The sequence below is a fragment of the Eucalyptus grandis genome, chromosome 2, assembly GCF_016545825.1.
Source record: "Eucalyptus grandis isolate ANBG69807.140 chromosome 2, ASM1654582v1, whole genome shotgun sequence".
Lineage (NCBI taxonomy): Eukaryota > Viridiplantae > Streptophyta > Magnoliopsida > Myrtales > Myrtaceae > Eucalyptus > Eucalyptus grandis.
Window position 1 is genome coordinate 29,725,899 of NC_052613.1, and position 26,364 is coordinate 29,752,262.

Here is a 26,364-nt window from a genome sequence, read left to right on the forward strand (position 1 = left end):
ATCAAAATCATACAATGTAAGTTCGAAACACACAAAACGTGCCTATCTTATAATGCAAACAGATGTGATAAGGTCGGTGAATTGAGTAGGAGAATGCTCTCAGGCAAGCGAAATAACATGAACCAATCAAAAGCAAATCCAAACTATCATAGGGAACGCTCAGCCTAGCATCAACATATCGGTACGTGTGCATATAATGAGCATACCAGTAATGCTGATGCAATGCATTAAACACAATTCGGTTCAGTCACATATGCCATTTACACAGAGAACTATGACACTTCCCTATAAACACATTGACAAGAATCAAAAGACGCCGAAATGAAATCAAGCAAATTCAGAAACTCCAAGTTTCGCAATAGAATGGACATGATCAGTATGGGGCTTCGGCAAATTTTACAGAACAAGGGAGTCAATACAAGCACAACTCAACTAGATAAGTTCAGAAATAAGCATACAAGTATCGGAATCACTTTGGTTTCATATGAATTCAGCGAAAAACACATTGGGATCGATTCAATTTTGTACATGAGGTTCTCGGCCAGCATTACATAATCGAACACACATGGATCTAGCTCACTTTCTTCAAAATAGGCCTATATGACCAAATTCGATCAACAATTTAGTAGTTAGGAAATTCTCCGTTCAGGCATTTTCATCAAAGATGTGATATTCAGCGGAGGAGCTTAGATGCAAAAGTAAAGCAACGATTCACATCCTGATTACCACAAAGGCAGCGCAGCAAGTTCAGGTAATTAATAGAGCCTCAATGGCAGCCGATTTTCACACAGGCTGAAGCTAGAGCCCTGGGTCTCTTCTTCATATCCAAATTTAGAAGAAAACAGAGCTGAGACTGGTTACCAGGAAATGCAGATGCTACGCGAGAAAATGCTGGACGGAAACTCCATGGTTATAACAAAGTCGTATCCACACAATGACGAGAATATGGTTATGACACGTAAAATTCATATCTACTTACGATAACAAAAAAAGAGAATGGGGGTGAAAGTCACTGAATTCTGGTCGTTCTTGGTCAAGGTCATCGGGCCAATCTTCTCAACGTACTTCTCTCTGCATCATCTCATCTTCAAATTGGCTTTCAATCTTAATGGGTCGTACTTGTTGCCAATATTGTCATGGGAAAACCTTCTTCAGACCATCTGACTTCAACTTCAGAGAGGAAAAAAAAAAAAAAACAAAAGGAACACAATAAGCCCAACAATAAAGACTTGATCTGACTTCCTTACAGACACAATATACGGGTGTTCACATCATACTCACCGGACTTTCATCAGGTCGGGCTCAGTGTAACTGGCTCAAAAATACTTGGCGTGGTCAGGTTCAGTAGACACTGAATCTCTGTTGTCATGACATCTACAATAACTGTTACGGTTGGGCAACCGCTCGCAATGTTCAATTGTGGAACATTCTAAAAGCAAATTTGAGGTGTCAGCCAAACTCTTCAACGAGCAGCAATCACGAATCCACAACTTCTGTAAAGATTCCAAGTGATTTAGACCTTCCACGCTTCTTAGCTTTGGACATTCTCCTACTCTGAGCTTCCTTAGCTTTCTCAAGTTCGATAGGTTTGACATCCTTTCCATGGAACTGCAATCCACAATCGATAGGAAGCAAAGGGATCCCAATTCTTCAAGGCCCCAGATCTCGACTAACAAGGAGCATCCGAACAAATTTACCTCTTCCAGAATCTTCATGTGCAATAGACGAAGTGCTCTTGGGGAGAACTTGCACGTACGCATCACTAAATGTCTCAATCTTTCCATTTTCAATAGAAACGATCCCGATTTCTCTAAATCTCTCAATCTTTCCATTTCCAACTGTAAACCTCTCAATCTTTCCATTTCCAACCGTAAAAATCTTCCCATTTCCAACTGTAAACCTCTCAATCTTTCCATTTCCAACTCTAAACCTCTTGATCTTTCCATTTCCAACTCTAAACCTCTTGATCTTTCCATTTCCAACTCTAAATCTCTCGATCTTTCGATTTCCAACTCTAAATCTCTCAATCTTTCCCTTTCCAACTCTAAATTTCTCAATCTTTCCATTTCCAACTCTAAAGCTCTAAATCTTTCAAATAGCTTTTTTTCTAATTGCATTATGGAGCGCTTGACCTCTTCAGGGATCACATCAAGGAATTCTGACATCGAACAACTTTGTAATCGCAAGGTTAACAAGTTGCTGAAAAGGGAATAATTCGTCCATGGTGTAATCGACAGATTTCCAACTTCGAACTCTCTTAAACTAGAAGACCAGAGCTCGGGCCAGAATTGCCGGGTTTTGCCAGATGCTAGTTCTTCCACCTCATATAGGGGTACAATGCTAGAGTGATAAGCAGAGTCCCACTCCAGCACATGTGTCCTGTTTCCGCAGAACTTGAGAGTATCAAAGGCCCACCTTAGACAACTCAAACTTGGGGGAAGTTGCGGCAACTCATTAAGCTTAGAACATGATTCTAGATTAAGTGTTTGGAGATTAGAGAGGTAACGCATAGTGATGGGTAATCTGGATATACGTGTGAACGACAAGTCTAAGATCCTTAAACGAGACAACCTCCCAATTTCTCGAGGGATTTCGCCGGTCAAGTGGTGACATCCACTAGCTTCTAACTCTTCAAGCTTCTCCACCAGCCCAATCGCTCTTGGTAATTTTGTTATCCCAATTATGTGGCTCATCCTAAGTACTTGTCAATTGCTTTAGATTGCCGATTGAATCGTAGGTGTTCCAAACTTGTTGATGACAAATCCAACTCGACTAATGATTGTAATTGCCCAACCGAGTCTGGAAGTTTCTTTATCTTTAAACACTTAAATAAATTCAACCGTCTAAGTTTCACCAGCCCTCCAATCGAGTCTGGCAGCATGCGAATCCAGCTATGTGATACATCAAGGGTCAATAATGACTTCAAATTACCAATCACCTCCGGAAGTTTGAATGCATACGACGAACGAGGCATGAGAATCTCTGTCAAAGCATCTAGACATCCTATTTCGTAAGGCAACCCTTCAAGAGCGTGACATCCATTCAAGTTTAAAACAGTGAGGAGCTTTAATTTTCCAATGGAAGGGTCAATTTCAATTAAATTGTGACAACCTTCAAGAATCAATCTCTCCAAGGACACCAACATAGATAAATCAGGCGTTCTCATTAAGTCGTTGCAATTGCTAAGATCTAGTACTTTTAGTTTACTTGCAACCTGCAAAAAAATATATATTAAGAAACGATTTATGGGAAAAAAAACGAGAAAGACAAGAAAAGACACTTGTATACAAGGAGTGAGACTCGTATCATACTCTGATTTGGTTCCAACCAATCCATTTCTCTGATACATAGCTGTGTGAAAGGTCAAGAACGATTAAATTGACTAGATGAAAGTTTGTTGCCAAAAACTCGAAAGGGCACCATCGCCAAGAAAGCCATCTTAAATTGGAGAGAAGATTATTGAAGTCTCCAACAAGGAACATCTCATTCCCACCCAAGAACCTCAGGTGTCGTAAATTAGCAACGTCACTAGGCATTATGATGACTCCACGAGATCCTAGTGACAATGCTTCTATCTTTTTGCTTCCCTATCAATGGAAACACCAAAAAGTCATGTGTGAAGGTTAAAAGAAAACAATTCCAAGAGCTATTAGGGATGGATTTTTCCTTTTTCAAGAATAGGCTACAACAATTCATAGGAAAATAAGTTGTAATTCCCTTTCGATACCTTTTTCTGCTCCAAAATGCTCAAGGCTTCTTGATGATTCCACACTCGGCTACGCTTGTGAGGTTCTTTGAAATTATCTTCACGAACGATTGCCCTTCCAAGGTCCCGCACTTGATCATGGATCTAAAAGGTATTGTCATCTTTGATTTTTATCAAGGACATGTGATAGAGGATTTCAATGGCATTGTACGGGTGGTATTCACAGTCCTCCCACATGTAGCAAGGGTAGGTTTTATCCTCATTAACAAAAAAACAAGTTATATCTAGAAATACTTGCCTTTGTGCATCATCTAACCTTTCATAAGTTATCATTAATGTTTTTTGGACTTCCATGGAAGGAGCTTTTTCTAGCTTCTTCAAAGTGTCTACCCAAAATTCTTTGGATCTACCAGAAAGGGATGAACCAGTGACTTCAAGAGCTAAAGGAAGCTTTCCCAAAGTGGAGACAACTTTTTCAGAAAGGTCGACATAATCATCAGGTGGAGAGTCTCTCCTGAAGGCATGCCTACTGAAAAGCTCAAGAGCATGGCAAAATTCCATTTCCTGTACTTCATAAGTACAAACATTTGCACAATTTATAGGACCTTCACTTGTCGCTTCTCTGTCAATCATTAGGACACTTTTGTATCTGGTAGTAATGATAATTCGACTACCAGAACCGAACCAATTTCCTTTTTTTGCCAAATATTTCAGCTGCTTGTTTTTATCCACGTCATCAAGAACAATGAGAACTTTTTTATTATGAAGCACCCTCTTAATCATGTGAATTCCATGATCCACTTCACTAATTTGGTCAACATAATAACGATCAAGGAACTTGGATAGTAATTGCTTTTGCAAATGTACCAAGCCCTGTCGTTCTGATGACTCTCGAACATCCGAAAGAAAATTGCAGCCTTGGAACCGAGAAGACAATCGGTTGAAGACGACTTTGGTTAGTGTTGTTTTGCCAACACCTCCCATTCCATGGATCACGAGAAATTTCACATCATCAAATTCCACATCCAACATCTTGATTATAGCTTCTACACGATCATCAACTCCAACTAGGTACTCAGTCACATTTTTATATCTGACATTCAGCTTAACCAAAACAGCTTCAATTATCGATTGGATCAAATCTACTTGGCTGCCATGACGTAACAACCCAGTTAAGGACAAATTTTATGTTGTAAAACGCTACTCCTCAAGTGACACAATTGCCCTCACATGTTGAGAAAATTAGCGAGAAAAAAATAAATCTAGATGCTAAAAATTTCTGTTTTTTTCAATCTCTCTCCATTCCCCAACTTCAGTCACCATCACCGTCGGCCTCTGCCACCATCATGCCACTGTTGACATCACTTGCCTCCCTGCACCGTCACCATTGCGTTCCAAAGTCCTTGACCATCGCACCCGATCGACCCGCCATCTTAGCCTTATCTCAATCCTCCACGTCACATGGGTCGTGGCCTTGCGATTGCTAGGATGGCATCACTGGCTTTAGGAGACACCAGATTTGGGATCCCCCAAGGCTAGCAATGCCGAATATAGCCAAGGTGACGTTAGACCCAACCTGGATCTGACTTACCAGTGAATGAAGGATAGAAAGGGTGGGAGTTTGGATGGTCGCGGCAGGTTTTGGCTGCCTGGTGTCAGGCCGGTGACAAAGAAATGGCGATGATTGATGGATGAGTTGCAGCGGTGGCTGGCCGACGGCTTGGTGAAGTTGCTCAAGATGTTATTGTTCGTGGCCATTGTGTCAGAGATAGAAAGTGAGAGGAGAAAGAGAATTAGAATGAGTAGGGCGTGCCACCACCGCATCGGTGCCAGCCGCTATTGGCTACTACCCATGAGAATTCCATGCTCAACGAGATGAAAAAACTATATTTTTCACCAACAATACCACAATCAAACTGATTAGGGAGGAAGAGAAAATCTACGTAACAACTGAAAATGTTACTGAAAAGTTTAAGACATTTACCTTTCATCTTTCTTCAAGTTCCATCCTTTTATCTTGCCCACTGCAATGAGAGCCTTTTGCCATGACTCTGCTTCACTGCAAAACGCCTCTTGGTGCTTTGAAAGAGTTTGTTTATACAAGTTTGTTTTCAGCTTGACATCAACAGATTCCACGTCCAAGAAAATAGGCAGAATCTCCTTGTTCCCATTTGATTTCAAGGTGCACTCGACCATGTACACAAGCTCTCGGAGACACCAGCAACTTGAAGCATAATTTGCGGAGAATATGGGAATGTAAATCTTGGAGTTCTCAATTGCTTGTAGAAGTTCAGCACCAATTTCTTTACCGACATGGAGGGATTCACTATCCCTAAAGACAAGGATTCCAGCACCAACCATCCCATGGTAAAGAAAATCAGTAAATCCATGACGAGTGTCTACTCCTTGAAAATTTAGAAAAACCTCGTACGAAGATCCAGATGATGCCCTTGAACTCGTCCCTTTCTCCATTGTATGATCTCTAAACACCAGATATCTCAGGAAAGTTTGCTTAGGGTATGCTTGGATCCGAGCGAGGGCTGTCAATATGATGAGCTCTCAGTCTCTGGCATCATGGAGGGGGAAAAATCTCCTAACATCCCTTGAGTAAATATAGTCAACGCCTTAGGTCATGCGAGAAGTTTCCAAGAAGTTTCCTAAAAGTTTCCATGAATCATTCATGAATTAATCAATGGGTTGAAGTTTCTGGGTCCCATTCATCTAAAAACAAATTTAAAATAAACCTAGCAACAAACGAAAGTGACAGCACAAATTGATAGATTCATGGCTTCAGAAACCCACTTGTCTAGCTCTTGTAGAGTTCCTTTTATGAATGAATGAAAGCACTACTTCATCCAAAAAAAAAAAAAAGTTAGAGGATATAAAGTGAAACCAAAAGATAGAGCAGAAAGATGGTTTTTGAGTTTTCCTTTACTTTAATCATATTAGAGAAAATTTCAAAAATACTCTCATCTCTATCATATACCCTTCTCTGCTTTTGATAATTGTAGGATGTTCATCTTTAGAGAAAAATCCTCAACTAAAGGTCCGTTCGTTTCGCGGAAAATGGGCCATTTCCGAAAAACATTTTCCCATAAGTCATTTTCTAGAAAAATGACAATATTTTCTGGTGTTCGGCTAAAACCTGGAAATGTTTGGAAAATATTTCCTGATGTTCGGCTAAAACATGAAAATGTTTTGGAAAATATTTTCCAGTATTCGGTAAGGAAAATTATTTTCTAAAACTTCACCACTTAGGCATGCATTACTTACTGACTTATAAATCAATATATAACGCACATATTTCTCATGAAGAGACCAAATGAATCTTCACTAGGCTTGTCTACTATGAAGGAGTTAGCTCTTAATCCAGAAAACTTAGGATTGTATTGTAAGAATGTATTATCTTACTTTGTCTGTGTAAATGTCGATGTCTAGCTTAATCAATTTCCCTTTGTAGGTCACACAACAGGACTTGCAAGACACATTTCAGCCTCCATTTCAGAGTTGCATTCAACAAGGGAAAGCAAGCTGCTTAATGTACGCCTACAACAAAGTATCAACTTGATATGAACAAAGATTGATGAGAATTTAGATATGCAACCAATTGGACACTACAAGTTACCGTAACATCTGTTTGTTCTTTCCTCTTCCTTTTCCCACCTGTTTCTTCATCTCTTCATCCTTGCCTTTTTCCACTGCAGCAAGATTCTTAGTTATCTGTAATGTTATCAAGTTTAAAGTGGGAAATATATCATCTTCAAAGAAATATGATTTAACTATAAGGAAATTGTCGACTTAGACTTTGTCAACTTAAAAGATAAAAGTGCAGTGAAATAGGATCTGTAAAATTGTCATTTGAGCAGTACTTAAAGTAGCTAATATAGATTACGGACAATGTCTTTCTGTTGAATTATTAGTTTTGAAGGAAGAAGTTCAAGTACGGGATGAACATTCAATTGTTTGATGCAACTAGAATGTTGCAATGGAACTCCCATCTTTATGCTTGAACCTTTTGGCATTGGCACAAGTCCAAACTGTGATATAGTGGAAGCCTCCCTAGATGGGCTGCTACCGACATACCAAGACATTGAATTGATAGAACTTATGTATTAATCATGCAAACGAGTATAGTTGCTGAAATATCCACCAATTCTTGAAATGTTAAATTGAAAAGACATAGATCATTGGCCCAACATCTGAATCCCAACTGTCAAACTGAATGACTGCCAGAAAGGTCATAATATGTCGAGCAGACACTCTTGAAACAGCAAAAAATTGCAGCAAGGAACTAAGATAAAAAAAAAATGCCAGAAGTATGAAATCCAGCACAGTTCCATCCATGAGAGACTAATTTTCTACAGCACATTCTATTAAAAACTATGACAGAAGATTGTCTACATGCGCAAGCCATTCAGAAAACCAAGTAGAAACTTCATGAACCTGATTCGCCAAGACTATCCCTCGTCCATATCACAAGCAGTGAAAGGTCTTGGATCATCTCACAAGCCTGCAACAGCAAACAGGATTCAATCCACGATTGATTGCTCCAACAGAATACGTCATTCCCAACATTTAATCAAAAAACAAAAAGGAAAAGCCCGCAAGGCCGACACGAACAAATGGGTCCATTCACCCAAGTGAGGACTGCGTCTTGAACCACAAAATTAAAACTCTGCAGTAAAATCTTGAAGTCTCTCGAGCTTACCTTCCCAGAACTCAAGTACAAAATATTCACCAACGAGTGAGCTTTCAACAAGTCGTGCTAAGATCACAGGAACAAGTCACTCATCCTGTCTAAAGGATCGCTGCCTTTTCTCTTGACCAGTAAAGACAGGATGCTGCCTTTTCTCTTGACCAGTAAAAGAAACTTTGTTGCACCTCTTAAAAGGTTATAATCCAGGAACAACATTTTCGGCAAGTCCCACTATGCAAAGTCGAATGAACAATACTATTGAAAAGAAGATCAGATGGACAAACAGAGATACTAGTTCTAAACACAGAGGATATGAGAATCATCACATCCTGGAAGAGGCAAAAGGAGCAGAGCTAGCGAAGCAGAGTGCACGGGAAACTGGTTCTAATCTTGCTTCCTGTCTCGATCTTCCATCTCCAAAAGAAAAGGAAAAAAAGGAAAAAAGGAACGAAAACGAAAACGATGGCTTTGGAACTATAAAATGACCATTCACACCAGCCCATCTTCCGATTCGAATCCCCGAAAGCACCTCGAAGAACGAGATGCGGATGAAGTTCAAAACCCTTGAAAATAAGCTCCTTTGCACACAAATTCTGAAACCACAAAATCCCCAAAAGCACCTCGAAGAACGAGATGCGGATGAAGTTCAATCTGTGCATGTGTCGCTTGAAGACAGATACGCGTGGAAGAGTATGAACTGACCAGCAGTGAAGAGGAAGCTGGGAACGTCATGGAGATTGAGCACCGCTGGACAAGGGGACGCTCCGCTGCTGCTGATTGTCAACATCGAAGGAGGAGGAGGACGAGATTAGAGACCCAGGGCTTCGTGAGGGCGGAGATCTTCGCCGCTGCTGATCGTCGGTGTCGAAGGAGGAAGAGATGAGATCAGAAACTCTAGGTTTCGTGAGAAAGAGGGCAGAAATGAGTAAGGAAAAAACCAGCGCAACAGAAGATTGCGCGAGAGTGCGTGCGTAAGGACGGGAAAATGATTTCCTCTTCTCAAAAAAGAGATTTTCTTTGATTATTTATTTTTGCCATCTAAACATCAGAAATTTTGAAAATATTTTCTCGAAAGTTGTTTTTCGCGAAACTAAGGAGGTTCATGACAACCGCCTATTTCTGTTCCAGAAACAATTTTCCTATTCCAGGCCTATTTCTGGGATAGAAATCCGTTTGATAAACTTATTTTGTTTTTTTATTTCTGGAATAGATTTCTATTCCAAAAATAGGTTTGGAATAGAAATTAGAAGTAGAAATTTTCCACTTCTCTATTTCGGAATAGAAGTGAGAAATAAAAATTTTCTCATTGTTCATCAACCGGTCCTTCATCTATTACCGTTGACCACCGTTTGTTGGTCGCCGGTCACTCGCCGGTCCCCGCCACCGGTCGTTGTCGCCCCCGGTTGCCGGCCGCCGCCGCCGCCGCCGCTGGTCAGTTGTCGCCGGTTGCCGGTCTCAGGCCACCGCTGCCATTGGTCACCGGCCGCCCGGCCACCACCGCCGCCGCCCGTCGCCACCGCCGGTCGCCGGCCGCCGCCCGCTGCCGACCACTGCCGTCGCCGTAGCCGCTACCGTCCGTCATGCTATCCGCCGGTCCGCCGCCGTCCGAAAGGAAGAAATTTTATGTCGTTATCAAACGAATTTCTATTTTTATAGTAGAAATTTTGTATCGTTATTAAACGGTTATTTTTGCTTAGTAATTTTTCTAAAAATAGAAAAAAAAAATCTATTTCTATTCCATAAACTACTTACGAACAGAATGGTTGTCATGCGCGCCCTAACGAACTTGTTTCTCTCTTTTGTTGACCAAAACCCTCTCTCTCTCTCTCTCTCTCTCTCTCTTCCTTGGTCGTGATGAAAAAGCTCCATCCTTTTCCTTTTTCTTTTTCTTTTTCTTTTTGAGCTCTCTTTCGCAATGATTAAATGTGGAAAAATCGCTGCCCCACTTGGCCTAGAAGGCTAGAATCCTCTGCTTTTATATCTCCAAATTTTCTTGTAATGTTTTGGCGTAAATTTCGGTCACTGAATGCGGAGATTGCTCCCTTCGTCAAGATGAAATCTGCATGCCCCTTTCCTTCTTTTGAAACACCTTGCCTTTTCTTCCATTTGGAAGCGTGCAGGTAGCAGCTGAACAAAACCTTTAGGCTACGTTTGGTTGTTCGGATTTCTAATCGGGATTGGATTGGATATGATTGGACTGGATAGGATATGATATGAAATCCTATGATTTTTTTATATTCCATCAATTGTTTGGCGAATCACAGTATTAAAGTCAGATATGTTTACATCATATCATGTACATTTTTTTATATAAATAGCATATCATTATAAATGAACCTTCATAAACGGAGATGATGAAAATCTCTCATAACACTATTCCTTATTTTATTTTTATTTTATTTTTCCTCTTCTTTATATTATTTTCATTATCATTTCTTGTTTCCCCTTTCATCATTTTTTAATAAAATTTTATCAAATAGTAAATTATACTAACATACCTAAAATACAAAAATACCTAAAATATATAATGATATAAATATTAATTTATAGATTGAATGTTTATTATAAGATCGAATTAAAGTTGAATATATAAATTGAAATAAGATTAATTAAAAATAATTTTTTATTTTTTATTTCTTAAATTATAATTCAAATATTATTTATATTGAAATATAATTTCAATTTTGTTAATTTAATAATTTTTTTATTCAAGAAAAATAATTTTCCTATTATGGACATTAGAAATCCTATCCACATTTATCCCACATCTCCCATGGGATAATTTTATCCTATCTATATCCCCCTTATATCCAATTTTACCATATCATGAGCAAGTACCAAATGTAGGATATGATAAATCATATTCTATCCCGAATTTTATCCCAATTGTCAAACGCAGCCCTATATCTTATATGTTCAAACTGGAATTGGCCTCGAAAATGGGTATTGGCCGATTGGAATTTCCCTTGTTCCCCCTGAATGGTGGCGCTTCCTTTCCCTTCATTCGGCCGAGTGTGACTATAGCTTAGGGTTGGAGTCGCTGGACTCGTGCGGACTCGGTTTTGGCATTTCGAGTGAGTTCAGGACTTATTTTTGCATATGGAGCCATCTATTGGGTCACTCCCAAAGAAACTCACAATTGAATTCATGCTTTGCTCGACACAAGTGCTTTATGCTTAAAATTGTCATATAAATGCGAAGAAACGTAGTGAGAGTTACGAATGCAAGGCCGTGCAAGATCAACATTTTTGCTTTGTCGAATTCGATCTCCAATTTTCTTATTAAAATGAGTGGGAAGTCTTCTAACAGAAATTTAGGTGTTAACTAAACTAGTTTTAACCGTGACATAGCATATTTAATACTCACACCAAAATGTAATTTGTCCACGACATAAAATCTTACATACTCTTGTCAATAAGATAACGATCATAAGTTGATGTGTATTTTTAAGTCTAGAAAAATTACTATGAACATTGAGATTTACTAACAGGAGACAGGCAATAAATTACTTTATTTTATTCCATAATTATTTATCGCATAGAAAAAATACTAACTACCAGTAGGAGGATACATTTTGGATATAACAGGAGTTACTAATCATACTAATATTGTATAATTACTTTATTGGTTTTTTATACCAAAAAATAAGTCGGATGAAAGGATAGAAGTGTATGGACCAATATATGCTCCTCTAGGAAGCTGTCCAAAGCAAAAGTCGAGACGATGACATTACAAGGATTCCATATTTGTAATAATTAAAATGGAGATGACATTCGACATTTTAAAATAATTTAGAAACGGAATCAATTAAGAGATAAGGAATTATAGCACACATTAGACAAATATTTAAGGATCTAATTGAATTGATTGTTTGATTAGATATGACATGGACCCATTTAAATAAATGTTCAAGGACCAATGATTTCATTAAAATATAAATCTCAAGAAAAACTTTACTTGTTTCGATTGAAAAGGTGGAACGTAAATTCCCTTGTATTTGCTTGAATCTTTTATTTTTGATTGAAATAAAAATTATATTCATGGCTCAAAAAGATACATGAGAAATATATAAACTTTCATGGTAAAGCAAATTGAGATAGAGCAAAGGTAGAATACTACAAACAAAGCTAAATCCAAAAAATAAGGAGGATCAACAAAACACCTACAGAGTTAAGCACACACTCATTCCAAAAGAACGGATCTGTCAAGTAAAATAATGGGTGGCTAATCACCTGGATCTCGTATCCTCGTCAATGATGAGCACACACCAGAAATTTCTTCTCTAATAATTACGATGTTACTGATTGGTGATGTGCGTCTAGGTTCGGCTTCCTCTACTCCATCGACATTCCGTGGAAGAGCAAATCTTCATAACTTAGCAAGATGTCAGAGCTCCTACGATCATCATGAAACTAGAGGCAAAGGATTTGTACATGGATATAGTACGGGAATATCCAATCCTCCAAAATATTATTAAAATCCTAGATCTAAGTCAAGAGATAATAACTCCTAAGTCTAAAATTAGATTCAAAGAGTTCAAACTCTCAAATCTAGAACTAGATGGGGATATATAAAAAAAACTCAAAGAAAATCAAAATAGATGGAGGGGAGGGTGAGACTTGCTCAAACCCTCCCCATGATTGAAGGTTGAAGAAAACAATAAAAAGAGGAGAGAGGAAAAGACTTTTCGACTTCTTAATCCTTCGCTTGAATCTATATATACGAAAAATGATTGGATGGGGAATAAATTGATGATCTAAGTATTATTAATATTTTTATCACGAATATAGTAAAAAAAAATTAGTATTTCTAATGAATTTGAATGTAAGTATTAATATAAATTTAATGAGCAATAAGTAAGAGTTAATACTAAGTGAGGGTTAAATTTTAGAGCAAGTTTATCAGCATCAGCTCGATCGCCGCTTGCATCTCTAAAATTTACCACAATCTTACGAAAAGTTACTGACATGTAGATAAAGCGAAAGTTACTTTGATGTATATAAAACAAACTAATAATGTATAGATAGTACATATAAGATTAATGAGATACTAATCATATGAAATTGAGTTACCTTTTTTTTATGTTAAAAGTTAGTAGGTATATAAATTACTAGTTACTTAAATAGCTAAACTTACTTTGTTGAATGAACATTTACTATCAACATTGAGATTTGCTAACAATAGATAGGCTAAAAATTACCATTTCCAATTCAAAGTTACCTTTCTTTGGGTCAAATAGAAATTTCCATTCATTACCAAAATGATACATGATAGGAAATCTCAAAAGTCACAACAATAATCTAAGCTAGAGCTCCAAAGCAAGCCAAAAACTAGAAATCATTTACCTTTTAATTAAAAAAATTAAATAAATCATTAATGTGTAATTGCCTTTTTTGTTATTTCGGCAAGATTGCCCTTACTTTCTTTTAAGTGTTAATTAAACAAATTAAGTCTACTAACCAAACTTCCTTACACATCATCACTCAAGGTGCATCTAAACATATGAGAGGAATTTTAACTTTCCTTCTTCTTCTTCTTCTTTTTTTTTTTTTATCTATTCCTTTCCATTCTCACATTTTGTGCCATCCAATTGTGACACACCTCATATAGAGAGACTTCCTAAGCACAAGCATCTTGATGAAGCTAAGTCAACGAACTCACTAGTCTCAATCTTCAAGACCCAAGTGGTCTGAAACAATTATGGTTCAATCTGTGTAATCTATAAGGGTGTGGGACACTTTCATGTTAAGATACATAGAAGTTCTCCATCACTCCTACCTGCCCTTCACTCAAAATAGGGGAAAATTGTTTTTTCTCTTTTATCAGGGAAAAATTCCCTTAACATAAGTTTTACTTTAGGTGATGGCAAATGCAGAAATTGATTTTTCACACTTTGTCCCTAAGTTGAACAAAAGTCGGTCAACTTCAAACAGTGCTAAATATGGTGCTTTTGACTTTTTTTTTGGTGCAAAGTGCACCGTCCTTAGAAATGAAATGATGGAGAAATTTAATTAAGGAAGAGTAAAATTCTTGAAAATTTAAGTGCAATGATCGCATCATTTGCTCTCTGTCACTCCCTCACGCGTCTCTTTTCATTTTTTCTTCACACCTCCTCCACAAGAATCTGCCTCCCCAATTTTTCTTTTTCTCTCTTTTCTTTTGCCGACAACTTCATTGTTTTTCTCTTCTTTTTATTAAAGTTTTTCCTCTTTCGCGAACCATATCTCTCTCTCTCTCTCTCTCTCTCTCTCTGTGAGTTTCTCTTGTAAGAGTTTTTCTAATGTGGACTACATTAATTGATATTGTAATTTACTATTTTTACGGCTACCATAAAACAGGATTGGTCTAAGGTGAGATAGAAGGTTTCTTAATTAGTCTAATATGGGGGCTGGCTAGTGTGGGCCGAGTTGAGCCTAGCCCGTAATGAGGAGGCCTGGCTGGAAACTCTATAAATAGTGCTCGAGTCTCTCCTTTAACCCTAATTCTCACATGTATCCTCACCTAAGGGGCGTTTACCTAACGCTACACGTGAGGGGACCGCCTCATTGAGCCAGTGATACGGAGGGCAATAGATCAGAAGAACTTGCGCTGTTTCCGCTTCCGTTTTAAGAACAATGGATCCCAAAACAGGTGCGTTAATCTTTCTACTCAATTATGCATGTTCTTGTTCTAGTTATGAAGATCTTGGGGTTACGCAATTTGCATCCAACATGTGGTATCAGAGCCTCCATAACCCTAGAACACGAACGCAAAGGATTTTGCCCTAATTTGAGATTTTTTGTTCAATAAAAATTAAATTAAATTATATATTCAGAATGGGCTTGACGAGACGAAGAGAACCATAGGCGGCGCGTCGCCGGAGGAGGCAGCACGTGCCCCCATGCGTGGCCACGCACCTCCTGGGCGTCGAACACGCGCCGCGCGTGAGCTCCACGCGCCGCGCACTCAAGTGCCGCGTGCAGGCGCGTGGAGTGTCCGTTCGGCACGTGATTGGTGGCGTTAGATTCGTATTGCCATGTTCTATCTTGTGGTGTATATATTTTACATGTTTGATGATTTTATGGATGTGAAAATACATACAAAGCCCTAAATATGTGTATTTTTAGTGTATTTTTCTTGTATTTTCTATATTTTTGGAAATACTTGTATTGGGTTACTATATGTTATCACATAAGCATTATAAAAGTGTGATTCATTAATAAAAATTAAACTTTATTGTATTTTATTAATGAATAAGGCAGTGTAATTAGCATAGCATGTGATTTGAGTGATATGATGCCCCTATCACTAAAGTTAAAATCACATGTATATGGTGTATGTGAGATGTAAAGATTATATCCTTGGTATGAGAGAGTTTCAAGGATTCAATTGAGTTGTGACCGCCAAAGTGGCACACTTGATTGGGTTTGAGAAGTTTCGATCTCGTATATTAATTGGGATGTCTCCTGGTCTAATGCATAGTCATACTCCCAAAGGAGGTGATTGTGTATTAGTTCATAGAGGGATACATGATAGTGTGGTGGAGGAGTGACTAATCCTAATGGCTCATATGCCTAAAGGTGATGAATTCACAAAGATTGGAATATATTCTCATAACCTCTATCATGTGGGGAGTGTACAATTGCATGTCATGTATTCTGCTCAAAGGTAATTATGTGATTTTGCATGTAACTCTCTGGATGTGTACTTGTACGTCAAGTTACACAATGATCACATGATACTAATTATATATACTGCTTGTCTTTCAGTCACCTTTTCTGTAAACGGTAACTCCATCATTATTGAGGTTCTTGCTGGTTCAAACTTTAAGAAATGGAGAGAAGATCTTCTGTTTGCTATGGAGATGGTAGATGTTCATATGGCTCTTACTGTCAATCGGCCGGCAGATCTTACTGCTGAGAGTACAGAAGCTCAGAATGCTCATTTTACTGTTTGGGAAAAGAGCAATAGAATTTATTTACTGTCGATGAAGCATTCTATTCAGGAACACTTGAAAAGTGGTTTGCTTGTAAACTGCACTACTAGGCAGATGATGGAAGCCTTGATGGCTAGAAACCGTGTCTCACCTAATGCTGAGATAGGAACACACATGCAAACACTATTTACTATGAAGTGTGAAGGTTCTGGTGGAGTTAGAGATTATATTATGAGAATGGTAGATTTGCAGACAAAGCTTGAGGCTCTCAATGTTGTTATTCCCACTGCTTGCATTGTGCATCAAGCTCTAAATAATCTTCATCATGATTTTGGGATTATCAAGACCAATTATAGTTTCCAAGATGAAACCTGGTCAGTTAATGACCTAATTGCAAGGCTTGTGGCAGAGGAAGAAAAATTGAAGAAAGATAAAGGGCACGTTGCCCTTTATGCTTCTAACTCTGGCAGTGATAAGGGAAAGAAGGTGAAAACTTATACTCATAAGGGCAATTCTGAAGTTACTGGACCTTCTAACAATAAAGGAAATTCTGAAAATGCTGGACCTTCTAACAGTTTTGGTCCCAAGAAAACATTCACCAAGAAGGATGGTGTTTATTGCTACTTTTGTAGGGAGAGAGGACATGTAAAGAAACGCTGCAGCAAGTTTAAGGCTTGGTTGTCTAAGAGAACTAAGAGTGAGCCTAAAAGTAATGATTCTTTGGCATTTGTTTATGAATCCAATCTATCTGAAATTCCGACCAATTCCCGGTGGCTAGATAGTGGTGCAATTAATCATGTTGCATTTACCATACAGGGGTTCATAAACCGAATAACACAAAATCAGGATGAATCAAAGTTCACTGTTGGAAATAGCGTTAGAGTTGGCGTCGAGTTCGTGGGAGATGTTATTTTGATTTTAGATTCTGGTTTTCGGATGGTGTTCAGAAATGTTTTTACATACATTCTTTTAGGCGGAATTTAGTTTCTGTGTCTTGTTTGGACATGTGTGGATACTCTTTTGAAATAAATAGTAATATTATTTCCATGTTTTATGATTCAAATAAGATTGGGTGTTGCAATTTATCCAATGGATTATATCGATTGAGTTTATCTTCCAACGACATGTACGTTGCTTATTCAGCTGAAAAAGTTGTTTCCAAAAGGCCTCTACCTAAGGAACAATTTTATGCATTGTGGCATAAACGTCTTGATCACAACTCTAAAGAAAGAGTAAAAAGGCTTATAAATGCTGATATCTTGCCTACTCTTAAAGGTGATCAAGAGACTTGCGTAGACTATTGCAGAGGTAAGATGACTAAAGATAAAGAAGAAATTCCATGTACGAAGTTCAGACTTGTTGGAGGTTATTCACACTGATATTAGTGGACCATACACAGCTACTTTGTGCAGAAATTTTTATTTCATCACATTTATTGCGACTATTCCCGATATGGATACTTATACTTGATTAAAGAAAAGTCTGAGTCTCTTGATAAATTCAAGATTTTTTGGACTGAAGTGGATAAATAGTTGGGAAAAGTTATAAAGATTGTCAGATCTGATCGTGGTGGTGAGTATTTTGGTAGGCATGGTGTGTTGGAGAAATCCTCGTGAAGTGTTTTGAAGTTGACAAAACGTTTCCATCAGTCTAGTCTGAAGGCTTGCAGACTCTGTTATTTAAAGTCTAAAGACCTCCGGACAATCAGATTCAAGACTCAAAGTCTATCCTCATTGACAGTTTCTAATCCGTTGAAGAAAGGCTTTCCAGAATTGGATGTTTCATTAAGGATGTGGCCTTATCGACTGGAGAAGATCTCTTGGCTGGATATGACATAACGAAATCCTTTGTTTGATCATAATTGATATGAAGATTAAGGATCTGTTGATTGGTAAAGTATACTTGGAAGGTTCTACTTATGGAAACCGAGATCCTGATTGTATGGGCGAACGGGATTGATGAGCTATCGACATGTTCCTTTAATAGCTCGAATGATCTTCCTAATTGATTCCGTCCAACGGGTAAATTGGAGGAATTCCTTTGGTAAGTGCCAACGGGTATGATGGCATGAAGGAGTATATAAGGAAGACGTTCCAGTTGTTCGATAGTGTGGACGATAGAAGAATTCCAAAGTCTGAAGCTTCTTGTTCTTAGTCAATTCATTTGTTGAGCAAAATCGTGTAAACAAAAGAGAGTCTATATTCGTGAGAAACCTTGAGGAAGTGTAGAAGAACATCTACAATGTGGAATTAAGGAAAAGCTGTGCTGTAACTTCTCTTTTGTTCATAGTGAAATCCATCCGGTGGGCTGTCAGTGCGGAAGAGTGGACGTAGGCTTGGAATAAGCCAAACCACTATAAATCTTATGTTCATTTCTCTCTTCCCTAACCTTTACTTTACTTTGATCGTATTCTAGAATCGCTTCCGTATCTCGAAAATTTGTTTGTGCACCTATTCACCCCCCTCTAAGTGCTTCTACTAGCTATCTCATGGTGATGCTGGACAACTTAAAGGGCGGTATGCTAAATACTTAGAGGATTCTGGGATAATAGGTCAGTTTACTATGCCTGGAAGTCCTGAACAAAATGGTGTAGCTGAAAGGCGCAATCATACTCTTATAGACATGATGAGAAGTATGATTAGTAGAACCAATTTACCTAATTTTCTATGGGGTGAAGCTTTGAAAATAGCTCTTTATATTCTAAATCGCGTTCCTACTAAAGCGGTTCCATTGACTCCTTTTGAGTTGTGGACTGGACGTAAGCCTAGCTTGAATCATCTTAAAGTTTGGGGATGTCCAGCATAAGTGAAGGTATATAATCCAACATTGAGTAAGCTGGATTCCAAAACTACTCGGTGTTACTTCGTGTCTTACCCAAATCATTCAAAGGGGTATCGATTTTATAACCCTAATGGAGGTATAAGAATTGTGAAATCTCAGACTGTAAATTTTTTGGAATTTGATGTAGCTGAAAAGGGTAACTGCTCACAAGCTATCGAAGATAATAGTATGGTGGGGATTACTAAATCCCTGTCTCATCCTATGCAAACAATTATGGAGCCTCTTGCGCCACAAACTGAGCCTGTTGTGGCCTAGGATCCTATTATTGAGACAGTTCCTGATGAGATTCCTCAAGCTCCTCAAATTCAGAATGAGGTTGAAGTAGCTCCACTCAAAAGATCAACTAGGGAAAGACGTTCAGCTATACCACCAGACTATGTTGTCTACCTAGGAGAACATGAATATGATATTGGTTGTGTTGTTGATTTGGTAACTTATACGGATGCCATCTCATGTCCTCAATCGGATTTGTGGCTAGATGCGATGAAAGATGAGATGCAATATATGAAACACAATGGTGTTTTGGAGCTTGTTAAATTACCTGAAGGTTATAAACCTATTGGTTGCAAATGGGTATTCAAGACTAAAATGGATATCAAAGGAAAGATTGAAAAGTTTAAAGTCAGACTGGTAGTTAAGGGTTTCACTCAAAGAGAAGGAATAGATTATAAAGCAACATTTTCTCCAGTTTCTTCTAAAGATTCTTTTAGAGTGATCTTGGCATTGGTAGCTCATTTCGATTTGGAGTTACACCAGATGGATGTTAAGACTGCTTTTCTAAATGGAGACCTTGCTGAGGAGGTTTATATGGTGCAGCCTGAAGGTTTTGCAGCAGATGACTCAGGTAAGCTTGTTTGTAGAATGAAAAAGTCTATTTATGGCCTTAAGCAAGCTTCTAGATAGTGGTATTTCAAGTTTCATAGTGTTGTTACTTCATTCGGATTTATTGAGAACAAAGTAGATCAGTGTATATATACCAAGGTCAGTGGAAGGAAATATATTTTTCTCATACTTTATGTAGATGATATCTTGCTTGCTAGTAGTGACATTGGTTTACTACATGAGACGAAGAGGATGTTATCGAAAAATTTTGACATGAAAGACCTTAGTGAGGCGTCTTTTGTTCTTGGCATTGAGATCCATAGGGATCGCTCACGCCGTTCATTAGGTTTGTCTCAGAGGGCGTATATTGATCGCATTTTAGAAAGATTCAATAAGCAGGATTGCAAACCAGGAATTGCTCATGTTGTTAAGGGTGATAAATTGAGTTTTTCACAATACCCTAATTCAGATTTTGAGAAAGCTCAAATGAAGGATGTACCTTATGCCAGTGTGCTTGGAAGTATCATGTATGCTCAAGTTTGCACTAGGCCAGATATTGCTTTTGCAACAGGGCTTCTAGGCAGATATTAGTCTAATCCAGGATGCGATCACTAGGTTGCTGCCAAGAAGGTTTTAAGGTACTTAAAGAGAACAAAATATTATATGCTGATTTATAGACATGTTCCATACTTGCAATTAGTAGGGTATTCAAATACAGATTTTGCTAGTTGTCAAGATGATAAGAAGTTAACGACAGGATATATATTTATGTTGGCAGGAGGTGCAGTATCATGGAAGAGCAAAAAACAGAAATCCATATCTTCTTCTACCATGTAAGCGGAGTTTGTAGCATGTTTTTCAGCTACTACTCAAGCTATTTGGCTCCGGAACCTCATTGGAGAGTTATCTATTTTTGATTTTGTAGATAGACCCATATAGTTATACTGTGACAATAACTCTGCAGTGTTGTTTATTAATAACAACAGAAGTCTCAAGGGATCTAAACACATGGAGGACAAGTTTTTGACTATAAAAGAATCGGTGCAGAATGGTGATGTCGCAGTAGATTATATTCCTACAGATGATATGGTTTCAGATCCACTAACTAAAGGCCTATGTCCGTGTGTTTTTTATCGACATGTCATTAGCATGGGCTTAAGAGCGTCTTAGGATGCTGTTATTTAGTGGGAGCTGCGTTTTATTTTTCTTTGAATAAAGTTTACATCTGTTTTGTTACAATTTAGTAACACTTTGATATATATATATATGTCAACTTTTGCATTCAATAAATATTTTTGAATGGATTGTTATTATATTGAATATATATATATTGTTGAAAGTCTCAAGGTATTGCTTAAACCTTGAGTGAAGGCTAGGGGCATCCGGGCATCCGGTTATTAGCCTTGTGCATATGTCTTATGATACATAAAAAAAGGTTAACTGTAAGGACAAGACATATGTGGGTTCATTGGAACCATAAAACATTCTCTAGTGGCACAAATTTTTGTGTCGCCTAAGGTAAGGGAATTGTGACTGACAAATGGAATCTCTCTATGAGAAATATTATCCATTTGTCACACTACCATATTGAATCCATATCAATAAAATTGAGAGCACTCGTGACCGTGGAAGGCTCTGTATGTATACATGCAGTTACCGCCATGATTCGGTATTTAAGACTTTATGGGATATGATTGACTATTAAGAATTATCTCTAGACCAATGTGCGCACATAAGGTACGATTTCAATTAATATAGTCTAAATGAGATAATGTAAGAGTTTTCTAATGTGGACTACATTAATTGATATTATAATTTACTGTTTTTACGGCTACTGTAAAACAGGGCTGGTCTAAAGTGAGATAGAAGGTTTCTTAATTAGTCTAATATGGGGCTGTCTAGTATGGGCCGAGTTGAGCTTGGCCCGTAATGAGGGGGCTTGGCTAGAAACTCTATAAATAGTGTTAAAGTCTCTCCTCTAACCCTAATTTTCACTTGTATTCTTACCTAAGGGGCGTTTACCTAACACTACACGTGAGGGCCGCCTCATTGAGCCGGTGATACGGAGAGCAATAAAGAAGGACTTGCGCGTGGAACATTATGTTTCCATTTCCGTTTCAAGAACAATAGATCCCAAAAACATGTGCGTTAATCTTTCTACTCGATTATGCGTATTTCATTCTAGTTATGGAGATCTTGGGTTACGCAATTTGCGTCCAACATCTCTTTCTTGGCCATGAAGAAAAGCTCCACCCTTTTCTTTTTGAGCTCTCTTTGGCAATGATTATATGCTGAAAATTATCTCACCCCACTTGGCCGAGAGTTGTCTATGATGCCCAGATTTTCTTGTTTCCTTTTGGCCATGAATTCCGGTCCCTAATGCCGAGATTGCTCCCTTCATCAAGATGGAAACTGCACGCCCCTTTCCTCCTTCGATTCTCCTTTGCCTTTTCTTCCAATTTCGATGTGCAACTGAAGAAGACCTTCCATCTTATGTGTACAAACTGGAATTGGCTTCGAAAATGGGTGTTGGCCGATTTGGAATTCCCTTATTGTCCTTGAATGGCCGTGCTTCCTTTCCCACCATTCACCCGAGTTTGATTAGCTTAGGGTCAGGCTCATGCGGGCTCGGTTTTGGAACCTCAAGTGCGAGGACTCATTTTGCTCACTGGGGCATCCATGGGGCCAATCCCAAAGAAACTCATAGTTGGATCCATGTTTTGTTCGACGCGAATGCCTTACATCCAGAATTTAATACAAGACTATTGTGTGATCGATATTTTTATTTAGCGGTCAACCTCTATTGAATACAATCTCCAGTTGTCTTATTGAACGATTGTGAAGCCTTACAGCAAAAACTTAGGTGTCAATCAACACAAATTGATTTAAAACAACCTGGAAGAAGCCATCCACATCCTTTTGCAAGAAGATCCGATCCCTGTGTAAGACAATCAGCTCTCCTGCGTAAATTGGAAACAGAGTCACGAGAAGATTCCTCCTCAACTGTGCCCTCCCAAGACCGGACAGAGGAGACAACTTCCCGACGTTTGCATTAACTGCTTCCAGCTCCTTGAAGACTGTCACTCTTTATGACTGGAAAGTCGATTTTGTAATAGCTAACAATGCATCCTAGAGGGGTAAATTGGCTAAGGGATTGCGCGAATGCGTGAGAATTCAAGAATGAGGGCTCCGCGCTGAGAGAGAGAGAGAGAGAGAGAGAGAGAAGGCGCAGCGCAAAAGAGTCTCATTTAGCAATACTATTACGAAAGTGCCGCTGTGATAGATGAGTGGTAATAAATTGCAAAAAGTGAGAGTGATGGGTTTCAGAATGCACTGCACACCAACAAAAAGAAAAAAAAAAAACCATTGTTCCCGAAGTGGGCCCGCTTAAACTTACACGTGTTTGCATCTAAGCATGCCTCAATCCGGGCCTCAATCGCCCAATGGCCCCTCTAATCCCTCCTGCTCCAGATGGAATCCTCATCAGCCGTCCGATCCGAATACTTGCTTCCAAGTCAAACCTCGTCATACAATCGGCGGGGCCCAGAAAAGGAGAACGAGAAGAAAAGGCACATGAAATGAGGGTGTCACCATCGCTGAGGACCACTCACCGACGAGAGGGAAGCAAATCAAAATGTCCTCCCCCATCTTGCTTTAGCGGCAAAAAAGCAAAAGCCGACAAAACCCTCTTTTAAAAACAAAAATGAAAAAGAAAGACTCCGGCGAGGCAAAGCAAGTCAAAAGTCTTTCACCCTTGCACGGTTTGTAAGTGATGACACGGAGAAAATTGATAATAATTTAATGATTATACTGAAATTTGTGTGTAACTATGGGATTTAGTATGGGCCTGCACGGCTATTCTTAGGTATTTTAAGAAAATCTAGATGTTCAATAATGTAATGTGAATTCGGCATACATCAAACTCTTTAAACACTCTAAATGACTCATATTTATCAAAAAGTATACATGGTAATGTTACTATTTTATAATTATACTTTTTTTTTCTTTTAATTCAAAAAAGTGAGCCGATACAGATTATATAAACCCGTGAATATGCATTATATGTAATTTTAACACTAGTCTCTCATCAAGGGTTTGAAGAGAGCTGAAGTTGATATGTGAACGCTACCTATTGCTTTGAATATACATCGGCATAACCAAGATTGGCCACATAATAAAGTTTATCAAATTTTCATCTTTATTTTAATTCATAAAATTTATCTTCTCCCCTATTTGCTCTACTTAGTTTTTCGAGATTTGCATTAGAAACACAACCATTAAGTATAGTCAAGGAGTGGTTACTACGCTTTTACTATGAGTACCACTAGCTATCTAACAAGAAGACTCATCATACAAATCAAACAAAATGTTATCTTTCAATTATCTTTACTTTTCTTGCATTGTATTTTAAATTTCATTAGCTATATAACTCTCAAATTTGCGTCGTCAATTAGATTCCATTCCATATCTTTATATTGATACCTCGTCGTCAATTGAATTCTAACGTTGTATCTCAGTATCTCAATTTATGCCGTTGATTGAATTTCGACATAGTTTGAGACTGATCTCGTAACTTTAGGGCCTTGTCATTGATTAAATTTCAATTTAATTTGGAATTGTATAGTGTTGTTTAGACCAAAGAGTTTGATTCCTCTTTGCATGAGACATCATCTGTGCGGAGTCGGCACAAAATCCTAATCCGTTCTAATAAAATCAAAGAACGACTTTTGGTAGAAGACACTTCGTTTTGGGATCGATTCCAGCAAAACAGGTTTCTAGCGTTCAACTTGGAGTGGGGTTACTTGTCAGATGGGTGGTTCATTGAGAAATAAGCACCAAAGGGCGGCAGGCTGTGAAAGCAAATATTCGGCCAGGTTGTGTTGTCCTGACATGTGAGGGTTTCGTCCATATTGGAGTTGAATCGTAGTTGACGTTGATTCAACAACGTGAATTTAGATTTAAAATCTTTCAAAGCGGGTCGTGGCGGAAACCGTCTGAGTTGGTGTGGCGAGTTTCAATTGAAGGGTTATGTTGGTGAGAGACAAATAAACCAAAGGTCTTTTGTACATCACTGGAATGCATTACACAAGTAATTGTGATCATTTATTAAAAACCTAAACTAATATAGAGTAGAGTAGATACACAATATCACGATTCTAGACAAAATTGGACCATATACAACATACATGTGATCCATTGCATGTGTGAAAAATTAGGTTTTGCCGATGATGTCCATTACAACTATATCTAAAAGTTGTAACATTGTTTCATAAATTAATGTTTTTAATTCAATATTGCCATTAGATGGTCATGATCCGAAGGACATAAAATAGTTATTAGGCATTAATTTGAAGGGAGGTTTTCAGCTTGTAATTTTGTCATATAAATGGATGTTTCTTTACATTAACTTTAGGCTTTTTCTCTTTTTCAACTTTTAAGAGTTTGAAATCATGTTTGATTTAATGTCAAACATCTCTTGTTTTTAGAATTAGAAGGGGAATTTCTAAGCTGGCACTTAATTGCGGTTCATAGCAAGAAAAATTGATTGTAAATATCTTTGGTTGTTGTAGGTGTTAAAATGAGAAAACGCGGTCTTCCTCTTTCACAGAATTGCTAGGTACTTGGATTTGAAGGTTGAATGTTATTAAGAAGTCATGGTAAACAATATCACGCAATTACGAAATTGTTCAAGAAATTCTTGTCAAGTATTTTGGAAACGACGGTTAGATGCCAATTGATCCTTGTCCATCAAATGTGCGAGTATTCTTCATAAAATGAGTTTCCTTTGAAGAGGGTGGCTCTCGACAACGGTGACTCTTACAAAGTTCCCAAACTGATCGCCTTTACACGCCCCTTCTATAGATAAAATGGGTTTTCACACTTCAAATTCTAACTTGAACAAGAATCGGTCAACTTCAAAACAGTGCTAAAATGATTTCATTTTTGGCTTTTTCCAGGTGCAAGGTGCGTCAGGCTTCAAATGAAATGATGGGGAAATTTGACTGCAAGGAGTGAAATTCTCGGAAATTAAAGAGTAGAGGAAAAGTGAACTTCAAGGAAATTAAATGGGAAATTGCATCTTTCGCTCTCTGTTGCTTCCTCACGCGTGCTCCGACAGCATTATCTCTGTATCCTTCTCTTTTTCTTTTTACCTCCTCCAGGAGAATCTGCCTCGTCTGTTCTCTTTTTCTCTTCTTTTGCCGACCACTTCTCTGCTCTTTTTTCCTTCGAGTCTTCTCTCTTTTGTTGACCCAAACCCTCTCTCTGTGTCTCTTTCTTGGCCGTGAAGAAAAAGGTCCATCCTTTTCCTTTCCCATTTTCTTTTTCGAGCTCTTTTTGACAATGATTAAATGCTGAAAAATCCCCAGCCCCACTTGGCAGAGA

General features: G+C 38.2%; 1 protein-coding gene and 1 long non-coding RNA gene across 2 annotated transcripts; both read right to left on the reverse strand.

The window, feature by feature from the left end:
• Nucleotides 1-1,476: 1,476 nt before the first annotated feature.
• On the reverse strand, nucleotides 1,477-6,178 carry LOC104435255 (disease resistance protein RPV1-like). Its single transcript, XM_039306959.1, has 5 exons — nucleotides 5,691-6,178; nucleotides 4,023-4,856; nucleotides 2,247-2,379; nucleotides 1,675-2,058; nucleotides 1,477-1,608 (listed from the first exon to the last, which is right to left on the reverse strand). The coding sequence occupies exons 1-5, from the start codon at nucleotides 6,176-6,178 to the stop codon at nucleotides 1,477-1,479; spliced, it is 1,971 nt and encodes a 656-aa protein (XP_039162893.1).
• Nucleotides 6,179-6,953: 775 nt separating this feature from the next.
• On the reverse strand, nucleotides 6,954-9,132 carry LOC108960620. The gene is made up of 3 exons (XR_005548349.1): nucleotides 9,105-9,132; nucleotides 7,332-7,426; nucleotides 6,954-7,252 (listed from the first exon to the last, which is right to left on the reverse strand). It is a non-coding gene; the product is annotated as an uncharacterized LOC108960620 (long non-coding RNA).
• Between the last annotated feature and the right edge of the window lie 17,232 nt (nucleotides 9,133-26,364).